Source organism: Rosa chinensis, chromosome 6 (genome assembly GCF_002994745.2).
Source record: "Rosa chinensis cultivar Old Blush chromosome 6, RchiOBHm-V2, whole genome shotgun sequence".
Classification (NCBI taxonomy): Eukaryota; Viridiplantae; Streptophyta; class Magnoliopsida; order Rosales; family Rosaceae; genus Rosa; species Rosa chinensis.
The window spans coordinates 22,174,801-22,202,180 of NC_037093.1; the positions used below are offsets into that span (position 1 = coordinate 22,174,801).

The 27,380-nt window shown below is 38.5% G+C and overlaps 1 protein-coding gene across 4 annotated transcripts; it reads left to right on the top strand.

Annotated features, from left to right (window-relative positions):
• Positions 1-472: 472 nt before the first annotated feature.
• On the top strand, positions 473-6,252 carry LOC112171053 (protein CHROMATIN REMODELING 35-like). Of its 4 annotated transcripts, XM_040509329.1 has the most exons (8): positions 473-583; positions 1,025-1,105; positions 1,666-2,253; positions 2,490-2,570; positions 2,679-3,212; positions 3,374-3,532; positions 4,070-5,853; positions 5,943-6,252. In XM_040509329.1, exons 3-8 carry the CDS (start codon positions 1,771-1,773, stop codon positions 5,944-5,946), a joined length of 3,045 nt encoding a protein of 1,014 aa, XP_040365263.1. In that variant the 5' UTR covers positions 473-583; positions 1,025-1,105; positions 1,666-1,770; the 3' UTR covers positions 5,947-6,252. The 4 variants fall into 4 exon arrangements, with proteins under 4 accessions (XP_040365263.1, XP_040365264.1, XP_040365265.1 ...); XM_040509330.1 differs by lacking the exon at positions 473-583 and having other exon boundaries at positions 970-1,072; XM_040509331.1 differs by lacking the exon at positions 473-583 and having other exon boundaries at positions 984-1,105; positions 4,070-5,855; positions 5,946-6,252.
• Positions 6,253-27,380: the final 21,128 nt, after the last annotated feature.

Consider the following 27,380-nt stretch of genomic DNA (forward strand, 5'->3'; position numbering starts at 1 on the left):
AGATGAATTCAATGAATACGGTAGAAATATTTAATTTCTGACATATTTTTTATTTATTTGGTTATATTGAAAGGAGAATTGAATTCATGATGCCTAAACTATTAGCCCTAACCCAATTATCAGCCCAAGTACCCGATTCTCACTACTTGGGCTAACCCAGAGGTGATTTTGGACAAATAAAAATGGGCTCACATTTCATTTTCTGATGGACAAAGCCCTGGAAAAAAAAAAAAGGGGAAAAGGAAATCTTGGCCATGCTTTCCGACCAAAAAAAAGAAAAAAGAATTGCAACTGTTGAAACTTGAAAGAAAGAGTTAAACTTAAAAGAAGTGTGAAAAAAAGATGACTATTTTAGATGTTTTTCACTGTCAGTCTCACTCTCTCTCTCTCTCCTCTGCTTCCCAAGAACCTGTTTTGGGACCCCTTCGTCGACCCTGTACTCTCTACTGGCATTACATTTCCTTGTTGAGGAAGCTACCCTTCACCATTTGCTCTCTTCCTTCCCACCCCATTTTCTTCATCACTATTTCATGCCCCCCAGCTCTGTTCCACCCACCCCCCCCCTACTTTCACAGCTTTAAAGGTTTCAATTTTTGGATTCCTTTTTGGGAATTCTGTAATTTCATTTCCTCACTTTGCATTCAGTGATTGCTTGTTTGCTTACATTCGGTGCTTTTCTTCTATGCTTGTCACTTCATTCTTCATGAATGAAGCAAGCTTTTAGGTTCCCAAAAGATGAACAGTAATTTCATTTCAAAAAGAAAAGAAAAGAAAAAAGAACAGTAATTTTGTGCTTTGTGTTTTCATCCCTTTGTTTTTGGTCCCAATTTATCTTTTTATCTGCTAAAGTTACCAACTTTGAGTAATATGCTGATGGATGGTAGATTTCTCCAAGTTTCAGATAATGAAATCCTACCCGCATTTTATTGCAAAGTTCTTTTAGTTCTTTCAGTGGAACTAATAAGAATTTTCTGTTGGCCCCAAATGGGTTATTGACTGATTGATGTTCCTTAACTTTTTGCAGGTACCCACCAAATGGAGCTTTAGAAATTTCGGTTTAGGCTGTGTGCTGGTGAGTCTCTAAGTCTCTTCCAACTTTATGTGGGTAAGTTTTCTGCAGATTATTTCATTGTCTGAGTAATGCTGAGATGATATGATGTAGTCCTTGCTAGATTTTGGTGTTGTGTATGAATTTGGGGGAATTCTACGATATGTTAACGTATGACATACATATAATTACCACTTTTAGGAGTTAATTAATTACTCAAACGAGAACCTACTTTACTCTAATGAGGATATTATTTATCTTTACTATGACTTTTTCTTAGTTACCACATGAGTTCTCCAAGTGATAAATATTACATAAATTGGGATATGTATGAGAAATGTTAACATACTATAGCCTTACCATGAATTTGACATAGTCATGTTGGGGGTATGTGAAAAAGTTCATTGCTTTGTTACTTTGTTAGTGTTAGATAGAGGGATGGTATCAAAATGGACACAAGTTGATTCATCTTTCTAGTCTTCTACTGTAATTGCTTACTATTGAAAAATAGAGTTGCCTTCCAATGGGAACAAAAGGATGAAAATTATCTTCGTTACACAAGACTTCTTGAATGGTAATGGATGACTCTGACCCATTTTGCATCCTTTATCTTGCAGCAATTCTAAGATTCAAGTAAACTCGGGGAGGTCAAAAAGGAAATAGAGGCTTTTCTTTTTTGAAATTACCATTATTGAACAAGGACACATCCTACACCTTCAATTATGTCCAACGGTGTGCCAAAAAAACGAAATCACTCAAATTTTATGGCACTAGCACAACCTGTCATTGACCTTAGTTCCAATGGTGAAGACAATGGTAGGAGGAGGTCATCGAATGTGCATCAGAAAATAAAGCTGGAACCTCCTCCGGAACACCATCAACAGGTCATGGATATGGAGGTTCAGTATCCAAACAATCTTACAGCACTAGCACCTCCTGCCATCGTCCTTAGTTCTGATGACGAAGACAATGGAAGTAGGGAGCCACTTCATCTGTATCCGAAGATTGTATTGGAGCCTCCTCCTCCTACAGAACATGATCAACGTGTCATTGATATGGAAACTAAATCTTCAAACAATATTGCAGCAGTAGGACCATCTGTGGTTTTCCTTAGTTCCGATGATGAAGACGATGAGAGTAGGATGATATTTCATGAGAAGGTTGTCTTGGAGCCTGTTGATAGACTTCTAAAGAAGAGCTCTATGGTATGTTCTTCCCCTGCATTCGAACTAGTAAAGTTGCATGCCTGAACAATGTTGACATCAACTACTAATTTGATTTCAGATTTAGTGTAAGAAATGGGAAATCTAAGTTGTGAAATTTATTTGGCCAGAATGTCTACTATATATTCTTTCAAGTTTTGCTTCCTCTATGAATCAGTGTTCAGTTCTTTGTTATCCTACGTACATGCTGATTATGACAATCATCATTTAATGTCCAGGATAGTGTAGAGATGAATGCTCAAAGAAAAGAGTTGGAAACTATACCTGGATTGAATATGGGGATGCATAAAGACATAAAGGTTGGTGCATTGAGGATATGGTGATTGGCCAAGAAGCCATTGTTCAAATTATTTCCTATGTTATCCTATATGCATTTTGATTTTCATGGTTATCATATTCTGGTTCAGGACGGTGTACAGAGCACGGATCATATCTGGAAAGATGTAGATGTTGGTGCAGCAGAAGATGTGGCTGGTCTAGAACTCATTGATTGTCACGGGCATGATATTCTGGTTCAGGATTGTTTAGCAAGCAAAGATCACCTAGAAGAGTTGAAAACATTGGCCGAAAAAGATGTAGATATTGATGGAGACAGAACTTCTGAAAAGGAGTTCAGTGATCAAAGTAATTCTGAAAGTATAGAAGATATACAAAGCATAGCTCCAAGCACAGAGGTCGGAACTCTAGTTCATGAAAATGATATGGTGGTTGGGGAAGGTAATGTGGAAGATGATATGAAGGATAGTGGTAAAATCAATGTTGAGGAAGATGATAGACATGACACAGAGGAAGATGATGAAAACAATATCAAGGAAGATGATCTGAGTGATATTGAGGAAGATGATGTAAATGATAATGAGGAAGATGATGCAAATGATATTGAGGGAGAGGATCTAACAGATGCATGGAACGAGATGACAATGGCATTACAATGTGCCAAGGTATGTGCATTAGATTGCTCAAAGCATACCAAATTCTTCATCTTTTATTTTGCAATAAAATTTCAATAAGTTTTGCAGGAAGTTTTTATTTATTTATTATTGTTGTTATTTCTCTTAAAAAAAAAGGATACTATCAAGTTTATGCTGCCTGCTTCTTATAGGATATTGCTGTCGGTCCTTCAGCTGATGATCCATCTAGTGAATGTGGGGAAGAATGTGATCACTACTTCATCCTGAAGGATGATCTTGGGTTAGTGTGTCGTATTTGTGGAGTTATTCAGAAGGGGATTGATACCATATTTGAGTTCCAGTATAATAAGGTATTGGTGCTTTCTTTCCACATGCAATTAATTATATAAGGTTTGATGAATGAACTAGTGAACTACTCATTGCCTTATTGGTGGCTCGACTTATGATTATTATTTTCAGAAGTCTCTAACAGCTGCAGGATTACTAAGTGATCCTAAATTGAGAAAAATGATAAGGTGGTACTTATAGTTGGGGACATACTATCTACCTTTGAAGTGGGAATTTAATTTAGTCGCAACTCCTCTCCATTCAATTTTTATTATTTGTTTACATTAGAATCAAACTATAAAAAAATTTCCAGAGCTGTGTAGTAATTACCTAGCCAGCTGTATATCCTGCATCGGAAGGCTATTACTCAGCTGTGATCTTTCTTTATCATATGTAATCTTTTATCACTGAAATATGTTTGATAATTTTTGAACCATCTCTTTTATCTTGGCTAATTTCATGTTTATCTCATCAAAGCAACATCTCTGATCGGTTCTGTTAATGTCTTCTTCTGCATGCTTTCATATTCTGATCCTTCATCCTTGTCTTTTTATCATCAGGGAAAAAGGAGTACACGCACTTATGTGCAAGAACCGCGGGATGCCAACAACACAGAGCCAACTGAGAGTTCCTCACTTGGAATCAAGCTTACTACTGGGCGTGATTTAATGGAAACAGAATTTTCTGCTCATCCAAGTCATAGAAAGCACATGAAACCACATCAAGTAGAGGGGTTTAATTTTCTTTGTAGCAATTTGTTGGGAGACAACCCAGGTGGTTGCATTCTTGCTCATGCCCCTGGTTCAGGAAAGACTTTTCTGATTATAAGTTTTGTCCAGAGTTACTTAGCCAGGTTTCCCGATGCTAGACCACTTGTTGTTCTACCTAAAACCATTTTGGATACATGGAAGAAAGAGTTCCGGATATGGCAAGTTGAGGACATTCCTTTGCATGATTTCTATACTTCCAAGGCAGACAAGCGGTCTCAACAGTTGAATGTATTAAAACAATGGGTAGAGCAGAAGAGCATCCTTTTCTTAGGGTATCAACAGTTCTCTACTATAATGTGCGACATTGGCAGTAGCAAGACATCGGATAAATGCCGAGAAATTCTGCAGAAGTCCCCTAGTCTTCTCATATTGGATGAAGGTCACACACCAAGGAATGATGAAACTAATCAGTTTCAAGCTCTTGTAAGAGTACAGACCCCACTGAAAGTAGTTCTCTCAGGAACACTCTATCAAAACCATGTCAAAGAAGTCTTCACTCTCTTAGATCTTGTTCGTCCAAAGTTTCTGAAATTGGACACTTCCCGGGAGATTGTGAAGCGGATCATGAGCATAGTACGGATATCGGGTGTGAGGAAACAATTAAAAGGTGGAGGAGATTCAGCTTTTTTCGACCTAGTAGAGCATACCCTCAAGAAAGATGAAGACTTTAAGAGGAAGGTAGCCATTGTACAAGATCTTCGAGAAATGACCAGGAAGGTGCTCCATTATTATAAAGGTGACTTTTTAGATGAACTTCCTGGGCTTGTTGAGTTCACACTACTACTCGGCCTCACTTCAAGACAGAAAGCTGAATTTGAAAAATTGAAGGGATTGGACAAGTTAAGGAGAATGCCTGTTGGGAGCCTTGTCTCTATGCATCCAGAGTTGAGATATCTTTCAGAAAAAAATCCATCAACTGAGAAGGGCTGCACAGTTGATAATAAGACCATGGATCGATTCTTAGAAAAGTTAAATTTCAGAGATGGAGTAAAAGCTAAATTCTTTCTTAATATGCTTGCGTTGTGTGAATCAAATGATGAGAAGCTACTGGTTTTCAGCCAATATCTCCTGCCCCTGAAACTTATGGAGAGATTAGCTGTGAAGGAAATGGGTTGGAGTCTCAACAAGGAGATTTTTGTGTTAACCGGTGATACAAACTCTAAGCAAAAAGAATGGTCTATGGAACTCTTTAACACCTCACCGGATGCTAAAGTGTTATTTGGTTCCATTAGAGCTTGTGGGGAAGGTATCTCGCTTGTGGGAGCTTCTCGTGTCCTTATTATGGAAGTCCAGCTCAACCCTTCAGTGACTCGGCAAGCAATCGGACGTGCATTTCGACCAGGTCAGAAGAAGAAAGTGCACGTCTATAGATTGGTTGCTGCTGACTCACCAGAGGAGGATGACCACGTGCTCTCTTATACCAAGGAGATGATATCAAAGATATGGTTCGAGTGGACTGAGAGCTGTGGACATCAAGGCTACTCTGGTATGAAGACTGTAGATCTAAATGACTCTGGTGATATGTTCTTGGAAAGTCAGTTGTTGAAGGAAGATATAAAGGTTTTGCAGAAAAGGTTTGTGCTTTCTTCTTACCTTCATTGCATCTTCATGCATGTATATTCATTAATTCTGCCCATATAAGATCTTGCTTTAAATTTTGCAGGTAAAACATCAAGGACTCTAGGAACATCTATATAATCTCACCCATTGCTTCATGACTTTCAAAGCTTCAAGGACACCGGCATTCTCAGTGTAGGTAGTCCATTTTGAAACATGCATATATGCTGGTAGTAGATATGCAACTGCTGAGGAGTTTCCTTCTTTTTGTATTTATATATGCAGACTGCAATGCCAATTGTTAATGTACATATGGGTTTAGAAATTTATCAGATTCAGGTGCTGATAGAGCTTATAATCTCTTTGTGACATTTACCTGAAGGGGAAAAGAATTCAGAAAGAGCAAGGGTTGACAATATCAGTCAATTATGTTTTAGTATCTCAGAAGAAGTTTCAGAATTTCCATAATGATGCTAAATTTATATGATATATATAAAGTTAAGATTGCTAAACTTGTCTTTGTAAAGGGATGCATGCAAGCATAAAATAATTCATCTTAAGATGATTCATACCGTAAGCATAAGATTACTTCTGAAATAATATGTTCTCTGGTCGTATCAGCCAAGTCACTTTTAATTCATTACAAGTAATTGCTTTTGGTCATAACTAGCTATCTAACTGTATTCCAAGATCAAATAACTTGAGCGCCATTGTGAATGTGTTTATGTTTGCCCAGCCAGAAGCTCTATGAGTCATGAGTGCTTGATCTTTCCCGAAATTGGCCTCTTTCATTTAGCACCAACAACGTCAGCTTTAACTTGCCAGCCTCTAGAGACTGATTTTATCTTCTTGTAACCAGACTCATTCTCTTCTTTTTCAAAAAATCCAAAAACCTAGTGAGATTAGACCTTTCTGAAAAACATAATTGATGGCCCGTGGATGTACAATGTGGGGATGGACATGTTGTTTCATCTTGAACTTTTCAACAACCTTAATTTTGACAGGAGGAATTTAACAAATTCCAGGGTATAATATTAGCATTACTTTATCTTCAAGGAATCTTGTTACAAGGGGCTATTACCGTAACATTTGTCAGTTGGAGCAAGTTGGAATTGCCATATTTCAGCAGCAACAAGAATGCAGACACTTTCCCTTATTGGTTCTAACTCTTCCTGAATTGCAAGTTCTTGTTTCAAGTTTCTACCAGTTCAATGGCATCAGAAAAGCTTCTGAGGCTTCTCATCCTTTCAGCAAGTTGAAGTTTTGGACCACTCCAACAAGAAGTTCTATGGTACTCTGTCAACCAAATACTTTGAAACTCCAGTGCTATGATGAATTTGAGTACTGTCGGTACAAATCATCATTTAGAGTATACTGGGAGAAATGAATCACTTTCCTGAGAAGGTGGCGCTAAGAAGATCAAAGATTAAAATTGTGAAAATTTACAACTAATGTACCATCATTGATTACTTCAGCGGAGGTAATCCGAATGTTGTAGTAGAGCTCAAGTTCCTCAAGGGGCTCAAGATCAAATATCAAACTTTTCCTACGCTGGAAACATGTGATCATGTGGATTTTCCATGAAAAGCTCAGTGCACAAGAATTTCCAAGAGATGGCAAGTTTGAAATTCTTCAAGGCAAGCTACTCAATACATGCAGCTGAAAAGTTTTCAACACCCTAAACCATGTATCAGAAGCGAATTACGACTTCTTCCATTAGATATGCACTGTAAAATCAAGGCCCCAAGCATGAAGAAAAGTAACTGCACAAACATATCTTCAGACTCGTCCTATATGTTCAAAATTGGTATATATTTTTCAAAACCTGATAGAAAAGGCAGAAGAACTAACTCACTATGTTATGTTTAATTTTGAAAAACAAAAAAAACAAAACACGAACAAGAAATTATAAAGAAGATTAAATTTGAATTGAGCTAATTGTATACACATCTGTAGTTGAAGTCTTGAAGATTTGAACAAAAATGGCCAAAAGCAGAGGTATTTTTTCAGAAATCGTCTTATCTTCTATAACGGTCGAGTAATTTTTGACAAAGCCAACAGACTATATGGGACCATCAGTTGAAATTCTGTTTTTATAAACAGTTCAGAAGTTAGTCAATACTCATTACGAAAACACTGAAGTGTTTTTCTACCAAAAGGGTTCCAGGTAAGGCTGCCATAAATTTAAAATGCTTTAAAGAGGTATCCCGTAGGATCACCATGCCATGACATTAAAAATTGCATACTTAAGTTGTCTGTAATGATGCTTCTGGTGACAAAACCCGTCGAGACCTCGGTCACGGAAAATATACCCACAAAGCTTAAGAAGTTGAGATACTGTACTAAATTAACAGATGATAATTAAATTCTATAGCTAGCTCTGACCATGTTATTTTGTCAGCTAGCTAGGTTCTGTGATCTTCTATGTTCATAATAAAACTTGATATTTATTGTCATGAGTGTGAAGTGATGATTATTCAAGCAATTCAAAACCTAATAGCAATGTCTGAAGCTTAGAAGATAAAAAAAAGACTGCCAAAAACAAAACAGAGGTATTTTAGAATACCTCATTTTTAAAGATGGTTTCATTTTCATCATCAGTCATCATCATCATCATCATCATCTGCCAGTCGAACTTTAGACCTGAAGGACTTCGCATATTTCACAAAGCCAACAGGCTAAAGGTGACTTGGCGGTTGAAGTTCTTTAGCTATTTTATATCAACACTATTTTGCAACTCCCTTACTCCCTCTGAGTTTTTCTCTTTCGGCTCTACGGGCAACTCCAGCCTTGAAAATTATATGCTAGTTAACATAAATCTTATTCTAAACAAAGATTAACTTGATTAAGTTTTTTTTTTTATTATTCCAAAGAAAGATTTCATAACTACGTACTATCAGAGCATGACCGTCTGCTTCTAAACAACCTTCTTCCTTCATTCTTTTACTATTTTACCACTAAATCAATACCAGATGCTGGCTAAACTGCCAATAAATACATTGGCAAAAAATCTTCCACTCATTACTTACTTGAAAAGATTGGTGGGTCACAAAGGCAAGAGACCTAAACAAACGCCATGTCAAGGATAGATGTTGGGTTCTCTATCCTAAACAAACGCCAAAGTTTTTAAAGGAAGGCAAAGGTTCTCAAAAGAGCTGGAATCCACCAAGAGCAAACCTTGCAGCAGCTTCTTTTGCTCCTTCTGAGGGTATACTGAACTTCACCTCCAATCCTACTACTTTAATCAATCAATTTGCTGCCTATCTCAGCAAGAAGTAGGATGCATAGTGGAGGTGAAGAAACAACCATGTCTGGGAGTGAAAGTCACACTGCACTCCTTGGAAAATTTGCTGGGTTTCTTGCAGAAACTAATTGTGTTCCACATGAAGAAGCTCCATGTGCTCTAAAATCATTCTCTACTACTCTCAATGTTTATGCTATGGATGACTATTGGATTATACACTCAGAAGCTACGGATCACATGACAAATAAACTTACAAATTTGCATGATTTTTAAAAGGGCAATGATATAGGGCCTCAATGAGGCCTAAGATTTATGGCCTCAAATCCTAGGTGTCATGCCATGTAAGCAAATTCTAATTTTATTTTCAATTTCACATAATATATATTGCTACATCATACTATTGCAACACCAACTTTACCATTTTATATTTCCTTTTAGATGTTAGGGGTGAATAAATTACATTAATGAATTAATTAGGTGACGAAAAAAAAATCAGCTATTAATTATGTATTAATTTAAGAGATATGTCTACAAATTCTTTAACCAATATTTTTCTTCATTTATTTAAATTCTTTCCTATAATTTTTCTTTCCAAATAGCATAAATATATTGAATTAGGTGTCAAGAAATAGGCAATAACCTTATTGATTAATTTCATCCAAAAAAAATAGCATTAATAAATTGAATTTGGAAAATACATATGTCTAAATTAAGAGGTAAGAAAAAAAATTTCATGTTAATTAGTAGCATTCATTAATTATCATCTACAATCTAAATATAAGGAAAATAAACAAACAGAAAATAATAAACTAAAATATAACGTTTAAACCCTAACTACATAAAGAGAAAAGAATGAACATAAGAACATATATAATGATATAACTATATATTTTTCACATTATATTTTCAAAATTTATAGAAACGCAACAAAAGTTGAACTCATATACATGTGTTATGCAAATCTATTGATCAAATGTATGTGCAAATCTATTGACTGAATTACATTAAATTTTTTCTATTCTTGACATTGTTATTTAACTCTAAGTATGTGTGTAATGAAAAGAAAAAAAAAAAAAAGACAAAATAATTTTTTTCTTTTAGAAAAAAACTCAAAATAACTTAGAGTCATTAGATTTTGGAAGACTAAAATGGTATTTTTCTCAAGAATTACATGGCATAATTTGACAAATAGGTGATGTGTGTAGGTGACATGACATGACACCTAATACTGAGGCCATAAATCTTAGGCCTCATTGAGGCCACAAATCATTTTCCTTTTTAAAAAATGTCTATTCCTTCTAAAGTGTCTATAGCAGATCTGCAGATGGCAAAAGTGCCTCAGTTTTGGGAAAAGGAAAAATAAAATTATTTTCTAGTCTTGTTAAGTCAATTGCTCTTTAATTATGTTCCTTCTTTTCCTTTTCAACTTCTATCTGTTGGAAGAATTACAAACAGCTTAAAATGTCTTGTACGTCATCTTCTCTCCTTATAATGTCATATTTCAGATCTCATCACCAAGAAGACAATTGGTGAAGTTTTTTTTTAATGGTCTTTATTATCTATCCAAGAATTCCTCTAATTCCAAGGTTTTTCAAGTCAGTTCCAGTTCAACACAAGATCATCATCTATGGCACCAACGCTTGGCTCATCCTTCAGAGAAAGTGTTGTCTTTTTTGTTTCCAAATATGTGCAAAGCAGACAATCAATGTGATTTCTGTCATCTGTCAAAATCTTCTAGGCTGCCTTTTACATCTTCTCTTTCTAGAGCTAGTAATCCTTTAGAAATCATTCATTCAGATATTTGGGGTCCAATTCTTGAGTCCTATGATGGATTTAAGTATGTTGTAACCTTTCTAGATGATTTTACGAGGATTACTTGGTTGTACTGTTTGAAACTCAAAAGTGAAGTTGTGGATGTTTTTAAGGATTTCCATAAACTTGTCATCACTCAATTTTCATCATATATTCATGTTTTAAGATCCGACAATGGATCTGAGTATATGTCCAATAGTATGTCACAATACTTGAGCACACACGACATTTTGCATCAAACCAACTGTGTTGGTACCCCTCAATAGAATCAGATTGATGAGAAAAAAAATCAAGACCTTCTTTAAAAAACCAGAGCTCTTAAGGTTCAAAAGAATGTTCCAAAAAAAATTTGGTCTCAAGGTGTTCTCACTTCTCACTACCACATACCTCATCAACAAGTTACCTAGTAGAGTACTTGGTTTCAAGTCTCCTCTTAAAGTGTTGAAAGGTAGAAAGATTGATCGATCTTACTTGAAAGTCTTTGGCTGCACATGCTTCGTTCATATTCAAGCTCATTAACGTGATAAACTTGATCCTAGAGCTGATGAGTGTGTTTTCCCTAGGATATACATCTACTCAAAAGGGTTATAAATGCTACAACTATGCTACTAGGAAACTCATTGTCTCCAGGGATGTAAGATTTGATGAAGTTACCCCTTATTTCACCAAAAAATCATGTGATACTGATCAGAGGGATTTTTTATCTGATCTATTTCCAAATCCTAATCTTTCTGTTGTTGAGGATTGCAGTCTATCTATCAATCCTACTCCTCCAGTTGAAGAAGCTTAAGCTATAACTTCTTATTCAGAAATTGATATGCGACCCGTTGTCAAGCCCCCCTCTCCACCTCTAGTTGTTCTTCGTAGAAATCCTCCATGAGAATGAGGTCCTCCATCAAAGCTCAATGACTATGTAACCTACAATGCAAGTATCCAATGACAAACTTAATCTCTTATAAGAAACTTTCCTCTACTCATTCTGGAATTCTGAGTGCTCTTAATAATACTCATGAACTTCAAAGTTTTAAGGAAGCCAATCATCTTGATGAATGGAAGCAGGCTATGGCAGGTGAACTTCAAGCTCTAAATGAAAATAATACTTGGAGTGTTGTTCGAATTCCTAAAGGGAAGAAGGCTGTAGCTTACAGATGGGTTTATAAGACTAAGTTTCATTCTAATGGCACTGTGGAGAGACATAAAGCTAGTTTGGTTACTCGTGGTTTTGCTCAAACCTATGGGGTAGACTACAAGGAGACCTTTGCTCCTGTTGCAAAAATAAATACAGTGAGAGCTTAGTTATCAGTTTTAGTTAATCATGCATGGCCACTCTACCAAATGGATGTGAAACACACTTTCTTACATGGTGATTTTGAAGAGGAGGTCTATATGAAGTTGCCTCCTGGTCATTCTCAGTCTCATGATCCTGATATAGTGTGCAAGCTACACAAAACCATTTATGGCTTAAAACAATCTCTACGTGCATGGTATGCCAAACTTAGTTCAGTACTTGAAGAAGTTGGTTTCCATAGAAGCAATGTAGATTCTTCATTGTTTGTTTAATTGTTCAACTAGTAAACTTATTGTGCTTATATATGTTGATGATTTGATAGTGACCGGTGACAATGTTGAAGAGATTCAGTCTCTCAAACAATCTCTTCGAAGCAGGTTTTCTATCAAAGATTTGGAGACTCTTAAGTACTTTTTTGGTATAGAAATGGCTACTTCCCATAAAGGCCTCTTTCTCAACCAAAGAAAGCATGTTCTTGATTTTCTGCAAGATGCAAATTTGAGAGATTGCAAACCAGCTTGCAATCCTCTTGACAGCAAGCTGCAACTTGATGTGTTGAGTGAGCCACTCTTTAATCTAAGTTCCTATCAAAGGTTAGTTAGTAATCTTATCTATCTCACAATCACTCGATCTGGCATTGCTTATGCTGTAAGCATTGTCAACCAGTTCATGCATGCTCCAACTTTGGCTCATCTTCACATTGTAAAGTGAATCCTTCGTTATCTCAAAAATTCTGCTGATAGAGGCATTTTTCATCAAAACAATGGAAACACTCACATAATGGGATACATTGATGCTAATTGGGCAGGCAACTCTCTTGATCGAAAATCCACTACTGGGTTTTGCATATTTGTTGGTGGTAACTTAGTTACTTGGAAGAGCAAGAAGCAAACTGCATGTTGTTGCTTGCTCCAATGCAAAGGCTGAATACAGAGCTATGGCTTCGCTGCTTGTGAGCTTATTTAGTTGAAAGGTCTTCTTTGATTTGGGGTTTCCTAGTAGTCAACCAATATCTCTTTTCTGTGACAACCAAGCTACAATGCACATTACTTCTAATCCAGTCTTTCATAAAAGAACCAAGCACATAGAAATTGAATGGCACTATATTCGAGCTCAAGTTCAATCCAAGATTATCGATACTCATTATACTCGAAGTCATGATCAGTTGGCTGATATTTTCACCAAATTGCTTCCCACTGCTCAGTTTCGCAGGATTTTGGGCAAGCTTAGATCAATGAATCCCCTTGATCTAGCATGAAGGGGAGTATTGGCAGTATGGCTGTATCACTTTACTGATTCTAGAATTATCTTTTATTGTTCATACCTTGCCTCACCTTACCTTAGTTGATAGAGTTGTTAAGAAAGAGTTGGGGCGTGACTATAGTTAGACTCCAGAATTGGATTGGCTTCCACGGGTCTAGAGTTATAATTCTTCACAAGTATGTTGTCATGCTTTTCAGCTACGTTCATGGCTCCAATCAGCTCATGAAATCTTGTGATGCGTCCAGCATTGACGCATCAATGCAGAGACGGGGAAGGTAGAGAGAGTCTTATCGATCAACATCGTATCAGTGATTTTCAGCTCACATAATTCCATCAAAGACTTGATACGAAGTGCTTCTGAATTGTAGTCAAGTACAGACTTGAAATCACAGAAGCGGAGGCTATGTCATCTCACTTCTAAATTAGGAAGCAGGGAGTCATGAACGTTGCCAAAATGTTGCTCGAGTTCTACCCATAGTTTTCTTAGGTCTTCCTCATTGAGGTACTCATTCCGGAGTGCGTCATTCATGTGCCTTGTCATGAGAATTATGGCTTTAGCTTCATTCGCCTCTCTTGTAGCTCTATTCGCTTCAAAATCGACAACTTGTTAAAGAGTAAGCATGTTCTGACTTGGCTCTTGGATCGTATCTAGGATCCCATCAGCCTTAAGATGCTAGCGCATATCACGGACCCACTTGTGGTATCATGCGCCTGTTGTCTCTAGTGGAGCGAAGCTCAACTTGTTCAAGTTACTCATCCTGAAAAACAATAAGAAAATAGGGTTAGTTTCGGAGCGAAAAAGGCTACCACGAAAACAATAAAAATTTCTAAGCGTAGTCGCTTCCAAGAAATTAGGAATTTTCAAGCTTAGTAGCTTCTAAGAAATTTGATTCCAAGAGGGGTTGGATTAGATCGAAACAATGATGTTTGTGGTCGATCGTTTATTCTCAACAAACTCTAAGTTTGGAGGACTCTACAAGCTCCAAGATTGGAGTGAGCACGAACCCCCCTAGTTCGGCTTAATTAGGTCTCCCCTATGAAGAAGAAAGGAGGGGTAGAAGAAGGAAGTTTGCAAGTCTCCGAGGAAAAGAATAAAAACTTCAAAAACGGGAACTTTTAGTAAAAATTACCTCAAAATAGTCGTCGGAGCTGACGTGTCACTGGTGCTGATGTGGCAGTGGGCTGCGTCAATAGGCCTGCTACCTCCTTCTTCTTTTTTTCTTTTTTTGGCTAATTGGGCTTCTGGCGTTGGGCGTTTAGGCTTCTGAGCTGCCTTCTTTTCCTTTCCCTTTTTTTTTTTCTTTTCTTCTCTCTAGCGGTTCAACCGTGCAGCTGCTTTTAGTGGCCGGTTCGGAAACTTTAAGGTCAGTTCCGGGGAAAAAATTTCCGGTTCCCAGAATCTAGAATCAAGGCGCTAATGGTGACGTAATATGGTGGCTGGAGGCAGACTGGAAGAATGCGAACCGGGCAAGGGATGTTTTGCTTCTTCTAGGGGCCGGTTCGGTTTTTTTCCCGTCGGTTCTTGGGGTGGCGCCACCGGTTCTGGACTCCTGAGATTGGGGGCTTCAATATATGCGGCGGTGGTTGCTAAGGTTTAAAGGCTACGATTTTAGGATTTCAGGGTTAGGGCTTCGTGCTGATAACGTGTTTTAGGGAATCGATATTTGAGAGAAAAATTGTTGTGCTTTCATTGATAATAGGGGCCTCTTTATATAGAGGATTACAAAGCATAAAATCAGAGTTGTACAAGGAAAGTAATCGTAAAATGAATAGATATCTCTAAAATTCTCCAAGATTATCTCTAATTAAAACCCTATTACCACTAGGTCAAGTAACCTAGAGTTTGGGCTATACACAATCTGGATTTACTTAAACAAAATCAATTTTATCAATAAATAAAACTTTACCCAACAGACATCTATTTTATCATCTCAGCTTTCTGTACACAAAATATATATATATATATATATATATATATATATATTATCTCATCTTCTTCATCGCTAGCCTACCAAACAATTAGTTAGACGAAATTTTCATGTTATAGCAACAACTGAAAAGAATTGTTGGTTAGTATTATTTTGTTCTATTTCATGTGATTCTACGTCACAGTAGCTGATGAAGGGAGAAGAATAGAGAAGAGGAAAAAAACCGAAAGAGTAAAAAGAAACTAGAAAGCATGGGATTGTAGCACGATGGTGTTTTTTTTTAGCTTTTCCAATTTCACATTTTCAATGGTGATATTTTTTTTTTATCTGAATTATTTGAGGGTGAAATTGGAAGTTTCAAGATAAAAATATAATTGTAGGGGGAACAAAGCATTTAGTGGGGTGGAAATAGCCCCACCCTTTACAAAACTATTAGTGTTAACTTCATAAAAAAATTTGCAATACCCTTTGTGAACACCGAAAGTAAAATTTAATACGCGAAAAAAAAATCTCAATCTTTTCTCCATTGCTCATAGTTATTAACTTACTAATCTTTTGACACAAATTGAAATAGACGAAAATTGAAACTGAAAGGAAAAAAAAATTAAAATGGAAGTAAATCAGATTATGATTTTATTATGAAATTTTAATATATTTTAGTTTTTGTATTAGTATAAATTAAATGAGAGATTTTCATTAAAAAAATTCTTTTTTAATTGGATATATTATATAAGAATATTCTTGGAAAGAGAAATGGATTAGATAAGTAAATTTAATAAGGATGTGGCTATTGCCACCCTACCATTTTCTTAGTTCACCCTACAAACATTTGAGTTATTGAAAGACAATATCACCCAAGTGCAAAATGACTAATAAGTACACTAATTTTGTAAAATCTAAATATGTAAAGAAAATTAAATGCATAACCAATTAATTAAATACAAAGACTACTTAATCTTTATCTTCTCCACCCAAATTTGAATTTATTAATTTTTTTTATAACTTTTTGTTGCCTCCTCAACGTAATCCGTGATTCAATTCACAAAACTATTAGTGTTAACTTCATCACCTTTGTAATACCCTTTGTAAAACACACACAAAAAATATATAAAAAATAATCAATCTCTTCTTCATTACTCATAGTTGTTAACTTTAGTCTTTTAACATGGATTAAATTAGATGAACATTATTGAAACTAAAAGAAAAAAAATTAAGAAAATGGAAGTAAATCAGATTATGATTTTATTAGGAAACTTTAATAATTGGTATAAATTAAATTAAAGATTTTCATTAAAAAAATATTCTTTAATTGGATGTGTCATATAGGGATATTTCTAGAAAGAGAAAATGAGTTAGATAAGTAAATATAATAATTGAAATTAAAATGTAGGGTGTAATGAGCAAGTAGGGTGAACAAAGAATATGGTAGGGTGGCAATAGCCGCATTCATTTAATAATTGAAATTAAAATGTATGGTGTAATGAGTAAGTAAAGTGAACAAAGAAATAGTAGGATGGCAATCGCCGCTACTCAAACTAATGTCGCATAATTTTCTATCGAAAAAAAAGGAACTCTCCGAACCAGTGATTGTCAACTCTATTTCTATGTTCAGGCATGTTGAGCTTTTCAATCTACATTAAATTGATAATACGTATCCGACTCTCCACCTAGATTTTAATCTAGTGATTACCACCCTCTGGGCCCCGCGTTGTCTTACTTTGTAAGTATGAATGAAAAAAATAAAAATGAAATGTGTTGATGTGACATATTTGACACTCATATTTAGTAAATGAGATATGTAGCATGTACTAATTTAATTACTAAACGATTACCGTTTTATTTGATAGATTAAATATGAGAGTAATAAATCCTTGATTTTGAAAATAAAGGGATTCATACATAATTTGTGTTGTTAATATTTGAATGTAGACTGATTCTCGCTATATATATAAGGTAATAGAGTTAGGATTCGTCCATATACAATAACAAAACTGTTTAAGGATATCTCTATTTGTGTTTAATTCAAACTCTAGGTTACTTGACCTAGTGGTAATAGGGTCCAATTAGAAGAATCTAGAGATTCTTTTTCCTTGTATGATTCTAACTCTATGCATTGTAATCCTCTATATAAAGAGGCCCTTATTATCAATGAGAATACACAGCGATTATCTCTCAATTTCTGATTCCCTAAAACACGTTATCAGCACGAAGCCTTAACCCTGAAGCCCTAAATTCATAGCCTTCAAATCCCAGAAACCACCACCACCCACCTTGAAGGTTTCGACCCCAGGAGTCCAGAACCGGCGGAACCACCCCAAGAACCGGCCGGAAAAATACCGAACCAGCCCTCAGAAGTACCAGAAACCCCTCTGCCCGGTTTAAGGCCTTTTCCTCCCCCTCTGACATCCGTACTCCATCAACTGCAGCGCCTCAAACCCAGATTACCGGAACCGGAAAAATAACCACCGGAACCAGCCTGGAAACATCCGAACCGGCCAACGGAAAAGACAGCAACCGAACCGGCAGAAAAGGAAAAAAAAAAAAAAGGAGGCAGAAGTAGAGCCCAGCCCAAGCAACAGAGCAGCCCGAAGCCCAGAAGCAAAGGACCAGCCCACTTGCAGCTGGCCCAAGCGGAGCCCACGTGAATCAGCCGAGCCGCCAAGCCCAGAATCCCTTGCCACGTCAGCATACACGCAGGCGTCCAGTCAGCTGCCACGTCATCATCCGGACTGCCAAGTCAGCACCCCGGTCAACGGTCAGTCAACACTTTTCAGGCGAGTTTTCCGGCCAACTTCCGGCCACTTTTCTCGCAGCTACAGTAACTTTTCCGGTGATATTTTTCATGCCAACTTTTCAGTCAAGATTTCTGGCAAATTTTTCAAGGTAAACTTTTCTAAAAGTTCCTGTTTTTTTGAAGTTTTTCAATTTCTTCTTCTTTTCTCGGGGACTTCCATCGTCCTTTCTTCTTCATAGGGGAGACCAAAAGCCGAACTGTGGGGGTTCGTGCTCACTCCAAGCTTGGAGCTTGTAGAGTCCTCCAAACTTAGAGTTTGTTGAGAAGAAAACGATCGACCACATACATCGTTGTTTCGATCTAATCCAAAACGCCTCTTGGAATCGGATTTTCTTGGAAGCGACTATGCTCAGAAAATCCCTAATTTCTTGGAAGCGACTACGCTCAGAAATTTAATAGTTTTTGGTGGTAGCCTTTTCGCTCCGAAACTAACCCTAATCTTGTGTTGTTTTTCAGGATGAGTAACCTGAACAAGTTGAACTTCGTTCCACTAGAGACAACTGTCGCAGGATACCATAGGTGGGTCCGAGATGTGCGCCAACATCTTAAGGCTGATGGACTTCTGGGAGCCATCCAAGAGCCTAGTCAGAACGTGCTCTCCATTGAGCAAGCTATTGCTTTCGAACCAAAACAAGCTAAAGCCATAATTCTCATGACAAGGCTATGGGTAGAACTTGAGCAACGATTTGGCAACATTCATGACTCCCTCCTTCCTGATTTGTGCGATGGCATAGCCTCCGCTTTTGTGATTTCAAGTCTGTGCTTGATTATAACTCGGAAGCCCTTCGTATCAAGTCTCTGATGGAGTTTTGTGGCCAAGCCATAACTGATACGATGTTGATCGAGAAGACTCTCTCTACCTTCCCCGTCTTTGCACTGATGATTTTTAAGAATTATCGGATTGATGTAAATGCAGGACGTATCACAAGGTTTCATGAGCCCATTGGCGCCATGAATGTAGCTAAAAAGCACGACAATATTCTTGTGAAGAACTATAATGCTAGACCCGTGGAAACTAAGTCTATTCCGAAGTCTAACTATAGTCGCGCCCCCAATGGAGGACGCAAGGAGCGAAACCCTAAGAGTAGGGACAATTCTGGTCCATATGTTCGCCCTAAAGAGGAAGGAAATCGCCAAGAGAGGCGTGCACAGAACCATAGAGGTCAACGTGTGAAGAGAGAGAGAGGAGGAGCCTCCGACCATGGTGGTAACGCCACCAAGAGCATTGGTCGTCCAAATCGCGCCCCAATGGCGCCTCGATCAAGGGAGCCTGACCATAATGATATTTGTTTTCGATGTGGATCAACTTAACATTGGGCCAAAGCATGTACAGCACCCCATAATGTTGCAAACGCATACAAGACGTATCGTGAAGCAAGGGAAGCAAATTACATGGAACAAGAAGATCAAGATGGCGATCTCGATCTAAGGGTGGAAGACTATAAGGATCAAGACCCAGAAACTGGCGATTTTGATTAAGTCTTTTTATTTTTCAAGAGATGTAAGCGATTGCCATGTTTATTGGATTAGATTTTCTTTGATCAAAGAAACAATGATGTACTCCATTGGCTTATGAATAAAATTTCGAGTTCTTTTCATTATGACTCAATTTTGATTCTGAGCATATTACTTTGTGACTACGATGGATGGGCCAATAATATTAATTCAAGGACATGGAATAGCTCAAGTTCCACTTGCCAAATGGCACCTTAATTACTGTCACAGAAACTCTCTACACTCTTAGGGCAAATTGCTCTATGAATAGCCAATGGATTCCATGCGAAAACGCATGTAGAACGGAGATGAGTTCCTTTGCGAATACCTCTAATGATTGCGAACAAAGGCACATCTTAGAGAAGTTTATGTGTCTCTCTAGTGGACTCTATGTCATTATTCGAGCTATTAAATCCAATAAAGTTATGAGAGAAGATCTCTTGGATTTAGACACATATTGGCTTTGTCACGACAGGATAGGTCATCATGGTCATGATATGATGATCCGTCTACTAAAGACTTCACTCGGACATCCATCATTTTGAGCAAAACGAAGCAAGAATCTGATGACGCCATAAAAGGTGCCAACCATGAGCATAACGCCATGGTTGTTCCTCCTTGTGGCCATGACGCCATACATGCTAATTTCCATGGCTCTAACGCCATGATGGGAGATGTAGTCACACATTTTGCTTCTAATAGCGCTACAGATGCTCATGCCCAACCAAAATCCTCATGTCGCTTCTAAGGCCTCTCGCTCATTTTGCAAAGCCAGTTCGTTCGGGAAATTAGGATTGAGACCGTCCTACGCAAAGGATATGAAAATACTCATTCTGTTCTTACATCGAATCCATGAGGATTCTATGGACTGATTCAACCAACTTGCGGACGTTTAAATATCTCATGATGTTGGTTGACACGCAAACACGCTGGTCACGTGTCGTGCCATTGTCCACTTGTAATGCTGCTTATGCTACACTCCTAGCACATATCATATGACAACGGGCTCACTCCCCAAATCATCATATTCAGTCAATTGGATTTGACTATGCTGGAGAGTTTACATCGAAGACTTTCGATGGTTATTGTATTGGGATTGATGTTGGACATCATATTCGCATGTACACCCCAATTGGTCTCACGGAAACGACTACGATGATAGTCTGGACATTGGTAATGCGCACCATTCTCCTTATATCCGCTTGAGGTGATGCAATATCGCATACAGCTATGCTAATTCGTCTACGACCTACCGCCACTCAATGTACCCCTGCGTTACAGCTAGTGACTGGGTACAACTATTTTGTACTTACGCACATTTGAGTGAGCCATTTATGTGCCCATTGCGCTGCTACAGCGCACTATGATAGGTCCTTACAGACGAATGGGCAACTCAGTTGGATTTGAGACTCCAACAATCGTCCGCCACTTAATGCCCTTGCAAGGCGATCTCCTTATCACTAGATTTGTGGATGTCACTTTGATGAAACAGTCTTCCCGTCGTTCGGGGGAGATAAGAACATAGATGTTCAACAGGAACGACAGGAATTGTCGTGGTCTGTCCCCACTATGTCTCATCTTGATCCCTATTAAAGTGACGAGATCACAGTACGTCCCTACGAGAGGACATAGCGCCAACCTACATGGCGATAGGCATGGTGCCAACGCCAAAGAGAGTGGCACTCTGGCGTTACAGGCCATGGCCCCAGCTAGGATGCGTGGGAGGCCCGTGAGTTCGAAGGATACTTTGGCACATTTCAATCCTTTGATCATCAAGACTCAAAATCCGTCTTATGAGAATCTTTCGGGTTATGGTTATCATTGGGGGATGCCTCAACGTCAGAACCTATTCCTGAGAATATAGAGCTCTATGAAACTTACACTAGTGTACATGAGACGTGGGATAGAAACTCCATCATAATTGGTGATGTAGTTGCGTATTTCATTGCGCATGAGTTTGTTGAGTCAGATGATATCGAACCATGCTCCGTTGATGAATGAATGCCAACGTAGAGAGATTTGGCCTAAATGGAAAGATGCGATCCAGGTTAAGATGGATTCTCTAACGAAGAGGAAGGTTTTCGAGCTAGAGATGCTAACACCTCCTGACATAAAACCTATTGACTAATGGGTCTTCGTTAGAAAGCGTGATGAGAAAAAGAGATGGTAATCTCGCCTTATGGTGCAAGGCTTCTCACAAAACACCCTAGAATCGACTACGATGAGACATATTCTCTCGTAATGGATGTCATTGCACTCCACTACCTTGTCAGTTTGGTAGTTTCCGAATAACTGAACATGCAGCTTACAAATGTGGTCACTACGTATCTCTATGGGGATCTAGATACGGAATATACATGAAGGTTCATGGTGAACTTCATTTACCCAAGTCAAGAGGCTCTAGACCACGGAGCGCGTTTACAATAAGATTGAAACGCTCACTAAAGTGACTACTTGATTGGGAAGGGATATGCCCACGCATTTCTATGACAAGTTTCGGATTCTATCGCGGTTCATGTTGGACATGATCTTCATTAGAAGCCCTTAAAGAGTTAAGGGAAACCACTGAACACTTGAAATCCGAGTTTGAGATGAAGTATTTTGGGAGAACACGATTATGTCTCAGTTTAGAACTTGAGCATCGTGTTGATAGATGCTTAGGCATTTTGACAAGGTCAAGCTTTCAAGTACCCCCATGATCGTCCATAGTCTTGATCCTGAAAAGGATCCCCTTCGTCGAAAGGATGATGACGAAGATGTGCTAGAGGCAGAAATGCCTTACTTAGTACAATAGGCACATTATTGTACTTATCCCAATGCACAAGACCGGACATCTCATATGTTGTGAACTTGTTAGCTAGATATAGCTCTGCGCCAACGCAACGCCATTGGATTGTTGTAAAAGATATCTTTCGATATTTGAGATGTATAATTGATATGGGCTTGTTTTATCCCTACAAAGAGATGATGGATTCGGACCCATCACACACCAGGTACGCCGCCAACACTGGCCTGCGTCCACTACCCCCATCCCAAAACTACATGTGTTTTGGAAGGTTTTGCTGATGTTGGGTATCTCTCTGACCCACACAAAGGTCATTTCCAATCCGGTCAAGTGTTCACCATGGGAAAAGACTGTGACATCTTGGAGGTCTACATAATAGACCATAGTCGCTATATCTTCGAACAATGCAGAGATCATTGCTCTTGACGAAGTGGTTTGTGAATGTATATGGATTGGATCCATAATTACGCATGTTCGAACAATTGTGGTTTGAAGTCTACCACAGATGAGCCTACGAGCATTTAGGATAATGCTACTTGTTTTGAACAAATGAGGCAAGGCTATATCAAAAGCGATAACACCAAGCATAATCAGCAACAACAGACTCTCTTCGAGATCAAAGTGAACTAGGTTCAATCTAAGGACAATGAGGCAGACTTGTTTACTAAGTCATTGCCTAAATCCACGTTCGAGAAACATGTGGCAAGAATTGGCTTGCGGAAATTATCTAAACTCCCATGATCGTAGTCATCAGGGGGAGGCGCAGACATCAGGGGGAGATGTCTACATGTTCACCTCGAAACGTGAAGGGTGTGTTGTGCTCTTTTTCCCCTTCGACCGAGGTTATTTTTGTCCCACTGGGTTTTTGTTACTCGGCAAGGTTTTTAACGAGGCAACGAGAGAAGCACCGCATTTGGACAACACAAGGGGGAGTGTTTAAGGATATCTCTATTTGTGTTTAATCCAAACTTTAGGTTACTTGACCTAGTGGTAATAGGGTTCAATTAGAAGAATCTAGAGATTCTCTTTCCTTGTATGATTCTAACTCTATGCATTGTAATCCTCTATATAAAGAGGCCCTTATTATCAATGAGAATACACAGCGATTATCTCTCAATTTCTGATTCCCTAAAACAAAAACATGTTTCCTAGTTTTATCTTTTTTTTTCCTGAGAATTTTTTCTTCCTATTTAATTAATTCCTCTAAACTTTCTCGAATTGCATGGATTCAATAATTATTACTCTCTTTTTCAGTTAACTTCCACCCCCCTATATAAACCATGCATATATTAGAAGTCTCATCATATTATCTCATCATCCATATATCATGGGCGCTTACTACCTCTTGGCAATCGTTGCTCTTCTCTTTCCTCTCCTCGCCATCACGGATGTTGGTGGCAGCGACCTTGCTTGGAAGCCCATAACTAACCTTAGTGATCCTCATGTGATTGAGGTCGGAAAGTTTGCGGTTGCCCAGAACCGCAAAAGGACTCACAACCTGTATCAATTCCGGACAGTGTCACGGGGCGATTACCGGAAGCCGCAACCAGGAGTCGTTACTTTTCGACTTATCATCGATGGCTCGGATACACTCCTTGAATTTCTTAAATTTAACACCTCCGTGACAGCAAAGACATCCACAAAGCATATGAAATTGGACTACTTTACTATATATGAAAAACACTAATTAATATGGGAGGCATGATTTCAGAATTTATATCTTTTCGATCTTGTACTATCTTGGCAAAGTACTTTTCTGATCTTCCGTCTTCATATAATAAAACTTGTTATTTATTCTGATGAGTGATGATTAATTAGTTTTTTTTTTTTTTGAATAAAGGGCTGGTGTGGCTGCCCTCAAGCCTCGATTAATGAAACTGTCGAATACAAGGGGGGGACATTGAGCCTAAACCCCTGATTGCAATAAGCATCTAGAATATTTTCCGAAATAATATCAGATATCTCTACATAAGACTTGTATTCTAACAAGCACCAATTAGCAAAGAGTGCCTAAATAGCTACTCTATTTGCTTTAACATAGTAGTGACATAGCGGAAAGATAACTCGATATGTACCCCGTGTACAACATGGCATAATTACCTGCTTTAGCACAGCTTTCCTCTTATGCTGCCGCCGAACAGTAAATCCGACGACACTTAGTCTCACCCTGCCACTAGGCGGTAGCGCCCATTTGACGAAGCAAATAACTCGCCGCCGGCCTAGAGCAGACAAGGCACGTAGAGTGCATACACAGGCACATAGCCCGATTAGGCCTACACAAAGCAATACCCCCGCCGTCCCACCACCGGCGACAAAGCCACCGCACCGAGCAAGCACAGGCTGCTCCTCCATCCTCCCATCCTTCCCAAAACGCCAGCAAGCATCGCCACCAAGACCATCAGATCCCGAACCCAAACCGAACCCGATCGAAACGCTCCGATACGATCTGGGCCCAACGGATCCCGCCTTCGCCACCACCTCCTGCCACCTTGGGGAGAACAACACCAGTCCCATCCGCCAGACGTCCCACCCACGCTGCTCATCATCGGCCGGATCTCCTCGCGATTTGGATAGCGATTCCACCCTACAACTTGCACTCCGACTGGGTTTACGCCAGTACCATCCACTGCCGGACATGGGGTCCACTATGGCCCGTCAGACGACGACGCCGCCACTAGGGCGTGCCGTCGGACCGGGCGTATGCTGATGATGGTGGACCAGATGTGCCTCCTAGGGTTTTGAGGGAAAAGTCGAGGGCACTGATTAATTAGTCTTTGTTTCGTGCAATTTTTATGAAGAATTAAGTTCTGACTTGATTGCATGGCATTGTGAATGTTAACATGTTTGCAAAGCTAGCCTAGAAGTGCTTCTCTTATCGAGCACCAACAACGTCAACTGTGGCTTCATTTCTCAAAGCTTTCGAAAACATGGGGAATTTAGAAGCTTTAATCTGCTAATTAACATCAGTAAAGGTTTCAAGTGTTTACATTTTAGAAAATTAGGACTCCCTGCCACATTTAAATTTTCAATTAAAATTCGAGTCAATTTCTTCTTTTAATAGTTCCAATCCTTTAACTAGTTGCCAACTTAACTATTTTCCATTTTCGGACCAATGAGTCACCCCTGCACATTTGAACTCACCTGAAATGCTCTTGACCCTCTGAACCTTATGGTAGAGTTTGTGGCCTCATTGAGTGGGCAGAATTTTCTTGGCATCTAGATCCTATCAGGCATTCTTTTCTATTATGGAAGGCAAGGCTATTGAATCTATCCCAATTTCAAGAGTTTGGGAGCACGATATATATATATATATAGACTAATTTGGCCCTATGAGAAGAATGGGGCGCATATAACCATCACAGGTGGTCGAGTTGGTAAGAGTCTGCCGGTGTGGTAACCCGACACTTGGGTTCGAATTCCGCCGATGCTTATTGGAGTTAAATCTCAATCTATTCTTGGTGGTTAGGAGAGGAAGCGTTTATAAGAATGGTGTGTATACTGTAAAGTCTGATTACCATTAATTTCATATTGACATAAAACAACCTCTCGGCAGTAAGGTTTGGAAGGTAATTTGGTCTTTCGAGGTAGAGCAATGATAAAGCATTTTTTGCGGAAAGCTTGTGTTGATGTAGTTGCTGGTTATGGCAAATTTATTCAAAAGAAAGGTTGCTCGTTCTCCTCTTTGTCCAATTTGTACGATATTTTCTAAGTTTATCGAGCAGAAAAATTCTATAATACATACCCGCATATCATACATACATTTACAAATGTGACAAAAACTTTGTTGTCAAAGTGGTAACCTGAGTCATATTTTGTGTAATCTTAGTTCTATTAATGATAATTACACCACCTACAACATTGTTACAAGTTTTTGAACAAATTCGTCGTCAATGCTGTAATTTTGTTTTAATTATATGCAAATAGTGTAAATGAATATGGTAACTTTGTTCTCAATGTTGTAATTTTGATTCATATAAATTGTAATTTTTGTTCAAGTAGATGTAAAATGAGTGTATGATAAACATCACAATGTTTAAGTAAAAGAGAATTCGAGAGAGATTGAAGAGAGAATTGTATTTCATTATTGAGAATAGGAGCCCTATATATAGGGATTACAAAGTACATGTTCTAATGTTACAAGGAAATCTAATCTGAATAGAACTAGGAACTCCTAGTTTGATTAGGCACACAAAACTGATTTTCCTTTAACACTCCCCCTTGTGCCTCTCAAACTTGGTGGTGACGCTTCATTCGTTGCCTCATTAAAAACCTTGCTCGAGTGAAAAACCATGTGGGACAAAAACAAGCTCGAGGAGAAGAAAAAGAGTACAACACGTCCTTCACTCTTCGAGATAGAACATGTAGGCATCATAACTCCCCCTAATGTCGATATCTCCCCCTGATTGCTACAATCATGGGAGTTCGGATAACTTTCTCAATCTGATGCTCTTCACATGTTTCTCGAAGATGGATTTAGGTAACGACTTAGTGAACAAGTCAGCTACATTATCCTCTGATCGGATTTGATTCACTTCAATCTTTAGAAGTGATTGTTGTTGCTGATTATAAAAGAACTTAGGTGATATATGCTTGGTGTTGTCGCCCTTGATGAAACCTAACTTCATTTGCTCAATACAAGCTGCATTATCCTCATAAATGCATGTAGGTTCACCCGTGGTAGACTTCAAACCACAACTTCCTTGAATATGTCTAATTACAGACCTTAGCCATATGAATTCACACACAGCTTCATGTTGAGCAATAATCTCTGCATGATTTGAGGAAGTAGCAACAACTGTCTGTTTCGCAGACCTCCAACATATCGCAGTGCTTCCCATGGCAAATACATAACCCGTTTGGGAGCGACCTTTGTGAGGGTCAGAGAGGTACCCTGCATCAGCAAAACCCATCAAAACATCGTTGTCATTTTGATGGA